General features: G+C 42.5%; 1 protein-coding gene across 2 annotated transcripts in view; it reads right to left on the bottom strand.

The window, feature by feature from the left end:
- Positions 1-202: 202 nt before the first annotated feature.
- The window catches only part of lin9 (lin-9 DREAM MuvB core complex component), a 115,673-nt gene continuing 104,605 nt past the window's right edge, over positions 203-11,270 (bottom strand). For both annotated transcript variants that reach the window (XM_060855754.1, XM_060855745.1), the window contains exons 14-15: positions 5,017-5,114; positions 203-1,653 (exon numbers count right to left, since the gene is read on the bottom strand). In XM_060855754.1, the coding sequence (XP_060711737.1) occupies positions 1,548-1,653; positions 5,017-5,114 (204 nt within the window). In that variant the 3' untranslated portion in view covers positions 203-1,547. The remainder of the gene's footprint in view (positions 1,654-5,016; positions 5,115-11,270) is intronic.

Here is an 11,270-nt window from a genome sequence, read left to right as displayed (position 1 = left end):
TAGACTTTAGTGTGAGAAAGACAAAAAGACAAAAGAAGATTAAAAATCAAAAACTTACGGAAGGAACTAAACAGATGGATGGGAGAGAGCCTCATCTTTAATTATATATTATCTTTATTTATAAATATTTAAAGCTGCTTTCAATTTTATACACCATACAAAAGGTAACATATCTGAAAAGGCAGTACTACATACACTAATTCTGATTTAATTACAACAGTATATAGAACTATCTGGTTGAAATTCCAAGAAACTTTGAGAGTGCAAGGGGAAGGTTCTATTTACACTGAAAACTAGGAAGGGAGAAAGAAAAAAAACAGAGGCACTAGTACTAACAGAAGATACAGACTTAAAAAAATTCAACCATAAACAAGTACAAAACTTGTTAAAGTTCGAAAATAATAGTTCTGTGAACATTTTTTTGCTTTTTTTAAACATTTAAAAAGTCACCTCAGTTTCTCCATCCCAGGATTGCTCAATATTCAAAAATGGGTTATTTGGATCGATTCCCCTTAAACTTACATTTCAATTTGGAAATTTGTTAAAGATTCAAAACTTTACAATAATCTACATTAAACTGGAAACATTTATTTACCCACTCATTACAATATAAACATTTAAACACATTTAAAAAGAACGACCAACTTTCACATGACAGGTTTGCTCCATTGCATCTCTTGCATGAAAGTCTTGTGATTTGGAGAGAGATGGGTGCAAAAGAGAAAGGATGGGCAGTGTGGTGTAAGAGAACTTCAAGATATTTTCAATAGAATCCCAACCATCACAATAAACTACTTGTTTACACATTGGGGAATAGAAAGCTCCTCAGTTGCATGAAGTGATACACATTTTACCAATGTCTCCTGACAGTATCAACTCCTCTCCAGACTCCTCACTATGACCCCACCGGCAGTGCAGAGGATCGCACAAAATAGATCTGACGAGTTTGGGATCTTTCCTCAAAGCCAGGGAGGAACATAGTCTTGTGGTTGGGGGCTGATGGTGCTACATTGACTAAACCTGTTGAGTGGGACAGCAGGCCATTTAGTGACCAGAACCTGTCTCAAATGCTGCAGGAGAGAAATCAGGACAAAAACAGAAGCAGATGAAAAATCTTGAGCACCAGGGAACTCCAGGACTGGAAGATGCAACCAGTGCATCTGGAGATGGCCGTCACCACATTCCTTTTTGTGTTTTTAAAAATAAAAACTATTTACATTTTTACATAATTCAGCTCGACATCCCTCAGGATAAGTCAATATCTACCTCAGTTTACAGTTACTATTTACAGTTAGAGAAAGCATGAGTAATAAACCTTTAAATGGCCAAACATACAAAAATAAATCAGATTCCTGAAGAGCTCAGGCTGCTGCTGCTGCGGCGCTACATATTTAATGAAAAAGTACAGAGTAAGAGCACAGAAATTGCTCTCCTTATCACATGTGTTTTAGTTAATTTTTTTAAAAAAACCTCTTCTTTCCTTCTGCCACTCACTGGCTGAGGCTTCACCCATCCGGCTGTCCTGGACAAAAGTTCATCAGTTTCCTTCAATCCCTGTTGGTGTTGTTGGCTGTGAAGGCGTGGAGGTTCCCCATCTGGCTGAGGCCACTCTGGATGTGGGCAACGTGGATTTCCACATTGTTTTGGAAGCAGCTGCGGAAACAATAACTTGTGTTTAGATCACCCGTTTAAGGAGGCAGAACATTTTGAAGCAGATTAGACCAAAAGGTTAACCAAAGAGGCAGACTTTGAGAATCAGAAAGAAGGGAAAGGGATGGAGGGAATTCTTGTGCTTAGGATTTTGGCAACTTGCAGACATGGCCAGCAGTGGTGGAGTAAATGTAGTTTGGAAATGTGGAAATTGTCAGACCTGGCATCGGTGATGGTGAAAGGTGTGACAAGACATCAGGTGAGCAGTGTGATGATACAGGAGCAGTGCATAGAGCTAATGAGGAGTGTCATGACAGATGTGGAAAGTAATGGTGGATTTTGGATAATGTTGCATTTAGATCAGGAATAAAAGGAGGCCAAGGAGGGATTCCAGAGGTAAGAGTGGGAATGGGAATAAAAACCTTTGCAAGTGATATAACTGATAGGGTGCAGTGGAACTAGGCAACTTGGGAACAGCCATTCAGCCCCTCAAGCCTGTTCTACCATTCAATAATACTATGGCAGATCTGTGGCTTAACTCCACATACCCGTCTTTGGCCCAAATCCCTTAATACCTTTGCTTAACAAAAATTTATCCATAAAATAAAAGCAAATTACTGCGGATGCTGGAACCTGAAATGAAAAGAGAAAATGCTGGAAAATCTCAGCAGGTTTGGCAGCATCTGTAAGGAGAGAAAAGAGCTGACGGTTCGAGTCTAACTGACCCTTTGTCAAACGGTTAGTTAGACTCGAAACGTCAGCTCTCTTCTCTCCTTACAGATGCTGTCAGACCTGCTGAGATTTTCTAAACATTTATCCATCTTGGATTTAAAATTAACAACTGACCCAGCATCCATTGCCATTTGTGGAAGAGTGTGCCAAACATCTCCCACTGTGTGGGTGTAGAAGTGCTTCGTGACATCTCTCCTAAAGGGTCTGGCCCTAATTCTCAGAATGTGTCCCCTAGTTGTAGAGTCTACAACCAATGGAAATAGTTTATCTACTCTGCAGTTTCCTGTTAATATCTTGAAGACTTTGATCAGATGACCCCCCTTCACCTTCTAAATTTGAGAGAGAACAGGCCTAATTTGTATTATCATTCCTCATAACTTAAAACTTGAAGTCCAGGTATCATTCTTGTGAATCTATGTTATACTTTTCCAGGGCCAATATATGCTTCCTGAGGTGTGATGCCCAGATCTACGTAAAGTCCTCCAAGAGGGGTCTAACCAGGGATTTGTACAACTGCATCCTTGTATTCCAGTCCTCGAGATAGAAAGGTCAGCATTGTTAGCTTTCTTCCCGACTTTCTGTACCTGCATGACTTTTGAAGCTTCAATACACCTGAAGCCCTCCCTGAGGTCTCTTTGGATATCCATTATATTTAACTTCATGCCACCTGATCTATAAAAGCTCTTTTTTATTGCTGACACTGAATCCCATCTGTGATGGGAAAGGGAGAGGCAGTTCCATCCAGGTACAGAATGAGAATGTTCTAATCAAAAGCTTGAGAAGGGCAAGGAGGAAAGGTTTACGTTTACCAGAGTCACAGAGGATGTCACTTGGATTGTAACACTGATTAAGGATGTTTTGGTTCTCTGGCAAGGGGCTGAAAACTGAAGAGATTCAAACAAGGAAGTCTCGCAGAGATGGGCACAGATTTGGTATGACGATACATTCACATACTTAAGGGAAAAGGGAATTACAGATGGGATCATTGTCTGCAAGACTAGAAAATTAATAGGAACATAGCAAGAGGAGTAGGCCATTTAGCCCATTGAATGTGTATCACAGCTGATCAAATAATTCGGTGTCTTTTACTCACCCCATCACTATTAGCCTACAAGTTGTTGGCCATCGGCAAATTATCAATCTCCAGCTTCAACATACTCAAAGACTGAGCCTCCACAACCTCCTGAAGTAGAGAATTCCAAAGGATCACACCCTTTGAGTAAACTAATTTCTAAATTGGCCAGAAGTAGTACTCCCTTATTTTTAAATTGTGCCTCTGGTTCGAAACTCTCCAACCAGTGGTAACATCTGACTTGTATCTACACTGTCTATATCCCTTAAAGTATTCAGTACGTTTCAGTGAGATCACCTCTCATTCTTCAAAACTTTACAAAATACAGGACAGTATGCGCAATCTCTCTTCGTTAAACACTCCCACCATCCTGGGAACATGTCTGGAAGAGTGAATCTTCTTAAGGCAGTGAATGGTGATAAATTTAAACGGGAAAGTACAATTCTTCAGGAAAGGCAGCCATTGGAAACAAACAATACCACCTGGTGTGGAGACAGGAAGGGAAGCTGAATGGCCTGCAGTTTAGCAGGAATGGGATCAAGAGAACAGTAGGCAACTCTTACAGATAAGAGAGGGTGTTTTTAAAAATTCTTCAATGGGATGTGGGTGATACTGGCAAGACAGGCATTTGCTGCCCATCTCTTATCGTCTTGAATGGAGTGACAGTATGTTAGGATTAAAACCAATATCAAACCAGACCATTAAGGGTTAATTGCTGATGGCAATGAGCAATTGAAGGAAAGTGGAAAAGTACATGAAGAAGAGCCTGCCTTGACTGGGAGGTAACCATGTGACATTATTTTCTGTGAGAAGTGTCTTGTTGTGCAGTTACATGGGGCTATCTGGATTTGTTTCTCAGCCTGTTTTGGAAAAGTACTGCAGTCATTATGAGGAGGAGGTGCAGCACCAAATCTTGATTCAGAAAAGTATCAATATCAGGGACCTTTCTCCACTCATCAGACTTTTCACTGCAGGGCTAGTGCCATGGAATGTGAGACAGAACCCAGAGTGTCATTGTCACCAGAGACCTCAATGAAGAGAAGGCAGTGTGAGACTCCGATATTTATGCTATATAAGCATATTATGCAGTTTAATAGATTCACTCATTCATTTGCTTATTGTCTCTAATATATGCTAAGTAAATTAAGCTAATCGATCTGCTTCATATTTAAATATATGCAGATGTATATGTATTAATCTTGATCAAGCCTTAAAAAGTAGCCATTAGGTACTTTCAGCCGGACAGTACAGTTGACTTGAGGCCACTGTTGTGGGTCTGGAGTCACGTGTGAGCCAAGCCAGACTAGGTAAGGATGGCAGATTTGCTTTCTTGAAGGATATTGGTTAAACCAATCTGTTTTTACAACAAGCGATTTTACAAGCTGGTCGCCATTGTGGAGGCCAGCTATCAATTTTACATTCCTGAACTGAACTCCACCAGCACCCAGGAGGAGATGTGAACCCATGACCCCAGAGCATTTACCTCAGCATTACCACTACAACATCATCTTGCACATCCCTCCTGGCTGAAATTGTTTAGGAGGAAACCATGATCCACCTACCTTATGTTCGAAGCATCTATAGAACTTTTGATGTCATTCAAAGAGTCCGTCAATGATTTGAATTCAAAAGAGTTTAAGTCCCCTCCTTCTGCCAGACACTGTGGGGGGGTCAGGAAGATAGAAGTTCAGTGAATTCAGTTCAATTAAAAAAAGGCAGTCAATACTTAAACTCAAATGCAAAATGTGCATGACTTTAGAACATAGAAGTCAGCCCATCAAAACTCAACTCTTCTACTCTGTTAGCAAGTTTTGAGAAGATTTGTAGCTCAGGTTGAGGTTCTGGATGTAGGTTTGCTCACTGAGCTGGAAGGTTAATTTTCAGACATTTCGTCACAATAGAGTCACAGAGATGTACAGCATGGAAACAGACCCTTCGGTCCAATCTGTCCATGCCGACCAGATATCCCAACCCAATCTAGTCCCACTTACCAGCACCCGGCCCAAAATCCCTTCTAACCCTTTCTATTCATATACCCATCCAAATGCCTCTTAAATGTTGCAATTGTACCAGCCTCCACCACTTCCTCTGGCAGCTCATTCCATACATGTACCACCCTCTGTGAGAAAATGTTGCCCCTTAGGTCTCTTTTATACCTTCCCCCTCTCACCCTAAATCTATGCCCTCTAGTTCTGCACTCCCCGACCCCAGGGAAAAGACTTTGCCTATTTACCCTGTCTATGCCCCTCATAATTTTGTAAACCTCTAAGGTCATTCCCCAGCCTCTGATGATGCTCCAGGGAAAACAGCCCCAGCCTCTCCCTATAGCTCAAATCCTCCAACCCTAGCAACATCCTTGTAAATCTTTTCTGAATCCTTTCAAGTTTCACAACATCTTTCCAATATACTAGGTAACATCTTCAGTGAGCCTCCAGATGAAGCACTGCTGGTGTTTCCTCTTTTCTATTTATACATTTGGGTTTCCTGGAGTTGGTGATGTCATTTGCTGTGGTGACATCATTTCCTATGGTGGGGTCATTTCTTGTTCTTTTTCTCAGGGGGTGATAAAGGGGATCCAAGTCAATGTGTTTGTTGATAGAAGCATGGCATTCCAACTGGAACTCTATGAATTCTCGTGCGTGTCTTTGTTTGGCTTGTCCGAGGATGGATGTGTAGTCCCAGTCGAAGTGGTGTCCTTCCTTATCTGAATGTAAGGATACTAGTGAGAGAGGGTCATGTCGTTTTGTGGCTAGTTGATGTTTATGTATCCTGGTGGCTAGTTTATGGCTCGGAAATGACTGACAGACTACTCAGACCCCTTGGCATCATGGTAGCCCACAAACCCATCAACACACAAACAGCAGCTAATGAAAAACCTCATACAGACAACAAGCAAAACTAATGTCATTTACAAAATACCAAGAAAGAACTATAACAAATGCTACATTGGACAAACAGGCAGAAAACCAGCCACCAGGATACATGAACATCAACTAGCCACAAAACGACATGACCCCCTCTCACTAGTATCCTTACACACAGATAAGGACACCACTTCGACTGGGACAACACGTCCATCCTCGGACAAACCAAACAGAGGCATGCATGAGAATTCCTAGAATCATGGCATTCCAACCGGAACTCTATCAACAAACACATTGACTTGGATCCCATTTACCACAGCCTGAGAAAAAGAACAGGAAATGATGTCACCACAGGAAATGACATTGCCAACCCAAGGAAACCCAAATTTATAAATAGAAAGCAGGAAACACCAGCAGTGCTTCATCTGGAGGCTCACTGAATGTGTTACCTAATATGGTGATGAAATGTCTGAAAATGAACCTTCCAGTTCAGCGAACAAACCTACATCCAGATCTTCTATTCTGTTTCTTCCCACCTCTGTTTGTCCAAACATTCACGACCAGAGGTCATGTGCAATGTGGTGGGGGAGCTGCTTGGGACCACAAGAGCAGACTTGGGTGGTGTGTGTCTGTGTAGTTGACAATGACAACACTTCCAGTCACTCCCCTGGGCTGCTCCCAGGGCCTTTTCTTATGATTGCCCTGAAAATCATGCAAGTGCAGCCTGGTATTCACGTTTCTCTGCTTAGCTATTACCATTGCTCAAAATCCACAGTGATTGTTGACTGAAGCCCTCAACTCTCCGTCAGATAATTCCTGATGGAGTTATTGTTCAAGGACTGACGGCCAGACTATGAACCTTGTCTCGTACAAGGCGAAAGGCTTGGTCAGACCATAGAATCAATGTGACAATTGCCCCATTATTACTGCATGACTTGAGAGATTAGGAGGATCTCTCCTTTGATCTTAGTTCAGATTCACATAGCCAGTTTGAGCTGGGATGAGTAGTGAATGCTGCTACAATTGCTTCAGTCAAGATGAAGACCTGCCACTAGTCTACACATTGCTACAGCTTTTGCAAGAATGTGGGTGTGGAGAGAGTTATACTGTGGACCTGTGAGGACAGGTTGCTGACACACAGGGGGTGGCCTTGCTCAAAGGACAGTGACCATTTGCAGAAAGGTACATTAGGGTAAGCCTTATCACCTGTAGCTCAGTAGAAAAGCCAACGCTTTCAACCTAAGAAAGAAGAGGTGGTCTAAACTAATCTGCAGTGTTAATTATTTTACAGCAACGGCACAATAGACGTGTATAATATATGCAGATGATAAAATAAAATTGCAAAGGGATGTTAATAGACTAGGTGAACGGACAAGATTGTGGGAGATGGAGTTCAATGTAAGTAAGTGTGAGGTTATCCACTTTAGACTGTAAAAGTACAGATCAAGGTATGTTCTAAGTGGTTATGAATACAATTGATGTCCAAAGAGACTGGGCGGAATTCAGGTGCATAGATCTTTAAAATGTCACAAACAGATGCATAAAATAATCAAGACAGATAGTGGAAAGCTGGCTTTTATATCCTGAGGACAGGGGTATAAGAATGCAGAAGTTATGTTGCAGTTCCACAAATCCCTGGCTAGACCCCACTTGGAGTACTCTGAGCAGATCTGGGCGCCACACTTTTGGGATCATACGTTGGCCATGGAGGAAATACAACATAGGTTTAGAAAAATGATATCTGGACTTCATAGGGTTACGAGGAGCAATTATACACATCAGGCATGTTTTCTCTAGAATTTAGAAGATTAAGGAGTAGTCTGACTGAAGTCTTCAGGATATTAACAGGAGAAGACAGGGTAGATAAACTATTCCCACTGGTTGGGGATTCTAGAACCGGGGGCACATTCTGAGAATTAGGGCTGGATCGTTCACGAGGGGTGTTAGGAAGTACTTGTACACACAGAGCGATAGATATTTCACATTCTCTTCCACAAATGACAGTGAATGCTAGATCAGATGTTAGATTTAAATTTGAGATAGATACATTTTTGATAAGCCATGGTATTAAGGGATATGGATCTAAGGCGAGTATATGGAGCTAGACTACAGACAACTGTGATCTCACAAATGACAGAACAGGATCAAGGGGCTGAATGGCTTACACCTGTTCCTTTGTTCCTCTACACCCACACCCACACAGTTCACAGTGATTTAGAAGGTGCACTGTTTTTTTTTGACTATGATGTGGAGTGGGAAGAAGCTTTGTAAAGCAAGAACACTGACACAAATGTTTAGTTTGAATGGCCAATTTCTGCTGGATAAATTCAACTAAGGCAAATGAGTAGTGCATAATGCCAACTTAACTCAGTGACTGCCACTCACTTACAAAAACCAATTAGCTCTGCTCAATGTCACTACATCAAATCTACATTCTGACTGGCCAGGGTAAACCTGCGCCTGTCATGCTCATGCTAGTTTCTCACTATTCATTAGCCCTGTTCACAGACGTGATTTCACCAGGGTCTGTCACCCTATCCTCTAGCACCTTTTCCTCCTTTGGGCATCTCACCTGATTCTACTCCCTCTTCATTCTCTGCTACCACCCTAGATTTCTCCCTGAAATCTCTTCGCCACAGGCTTTGCACAGGAATGTTAGCAGCCTTCTGTCTCGTTACGACGGGGGCTTGCGGCAGTAGTTGACTCTGTGCTAAGCATCGACTGTGTGCCTCCAAAGTCCCACACAGCAGAGGGAGACGGTGGGCTGAAAAGAAGGATAATTTGCTGGCCTCTTCTTTCTCTAGACCATCTCCTTGGCCAGCTGAGGTTTCTTGGTTACTGCTTGCCTCTTCTACTGCCTCTCCAAGCAGCCAGCCTCCAGAGGTCACAACCAACAGAGATTGTGATGATTAAAAGCAGAGTACTGTAGGAGCTGGAGATCTGAAATAAGAACAGAAATTCTGGAGAAACTCAGCAGGTCTGGTAGCAGCTGTGGATAGAGAAAGAGAGTTACCGTTTCTAGTCTAGTATGACATTTTCTCTTGAGTTTCCGAAAAAGAGTCACACTGATCTTGAAACACTAACTTTGTTTCTCTCTCCAGCATTTGTAGTACTTTGCCTTTATTTGCATGTTTAATTCATTGCCACTTCTCCAAACAAGTTTTGGAGGGAATGCTGAGGAACAGGGTTTACATGTACTTGGAAAGGCAAGGACTAATTCAGGACATGGGTTAGATCAGAGTAGTACTGGAAAAGCACAGTAGGTCAGGCAGCATCCGAGGAGCAGGAAAATCGACGTTTCGGGCAAAAGCCCTTCAGCAGGAATGGAGGCAGGGAGTTTCCAGGGTGGAGAGATAGCAGTGTGGGGGGGAGAAGGTAGCAAAGACTGATTCAGGACAGTCAACATGGCTTTGTGCATGGAAAATAGCGTCTCACTGATTTGATTGCGTTTTTTGAAGTAACGAAGAGGATTGAGGAGGACAGAGCAGTGAATGTGATCTGTATATACTTCAGTAAGGTGTTCAACAAGGTTCCTCATGGTAAACTGGTTAGCAAGGTTAGATCACATGAAATAGACAGAGAACTAACTATTTGGATACAGAACTGGCTCAAAAGGTAGAAGACAGAGGCTGGTAATGGAGGGTTGTTTTTCATCCATGGTCCTGGAGAGTATGGTTGAACAAAGAGACCTTGGAGTGGAGGTTCATAGTTCCTGGAAAGTGGAGTCGCAGGTAGGTAGGACAGTGAAGGCAGCATTTGGTATGCTTTCCTTTATTTGATCAATACATTGAGTGTAGGAGTTGGGAGGTCATGTTGTGGCTGCACAGGACGTTGATTAGGTCACTTTTGGAATACTGCATACAATTCTGTCTCCCTGCTGTAGGAAGAAGGTTGTGAAAGTTGAAAGCATTCATAAGAGATTTATAAGGATGCTGCCAGAGTTGGAGGGTTTGAGTTATAGGACAGGCTGAATAGACTGGGGCTAGTTTCCCTGGAGAGTTGGAGATTGAAGGGTGACCATACTGAAGTTTATAAAATCATGAAGAGCATGGATAGGATAAGTAAACAAGGTCCTTTCCCAGGCTGGGTGAGTCCAAAACTAGAGGGATAGGTTTAAGATTTAAAAGGGACTAAAGAGGCAACTGTTTCTCGGCAGGGGGTGGTGAGTGTATGGACTGAGCTGCCAGTGGAAGTGGTAGAGGCTGGTACAATTACAATGGTTAAAAGGCATCTGGATAGGTATATGAATAGGATGGTTTAGAGGTATACTGGCCAAATACTGGAAAATGGGACTAAATTTATTTCGGATATGTGGTCGGCATGGATGAGTTGGACCGAAGGGTCAGTGTCTGTGCTCTTTACCTCTATGACTCCATATGCCTACTTTGAAGAAGTTCTGCTTTTCTCTCTGATGGGATTTCTGTTTGAATCTTTCAGTTTATTCGCTCACATTGCTTTCTATTCCCCTCTTAGCATTTTATAAAGTATTGGCCAAATGTGCTTTCAAAGCCACATCTCCTTCCTCTGTGACTGTGTTGATGTTGGCACGGTGGCTCAGTGGTTAGCCCTGCTGCCTCACAGCGCCAGGGACCCAGGTTCAATTCCAGCCTCAAATGACGGTCTATTTGATGTTTGCACATTCTCCCAGTGTCTGCGTAGGTTTCCTCTGGGCACTCTGGTTTCCTCCCACAGTGCAAAGATGTACAAGTTAGGTGAATTGGCCAAGCTAAATTGCCCATAGTATTCAGGGATGTGTAGGTTAGGTGCAGTAGTCAAGGGTAAATGTTGAGTAATTGGGTCGGGGAATGGGTCTGGGTGAGTTACTCTTCGGTGGGTCGGTATGGACTCATTGGGCCAAATGGCCTGTTCCCACACTGTAGGGATTCTGTGATTTTCTATGATCTTCATTCACTACTTTCCTTGTAGCAGAGGTACAGATGCCCAGGAGGTCA

Source organism: Hemiscyllium ocellatum, chromosome 3 (assembly GCF_020745735.1).
Source record: "Hemiscyllium ocellatum isolate sHemOce1 chromosome 3, sHemOce1.pat.X.cur, whole genome shotgun sequence".
Taxonomy (NCBI): Eukaryota; Metazoa; Chordata; class Chondrichthyes; order Orectolobiformes; family Hemiscylliidae; genus Hemiscyllium; species Hemiscyllium ocellatum.
This window is presented reverse-complemented; position numbering and strand designations above follow the sequence as displayed.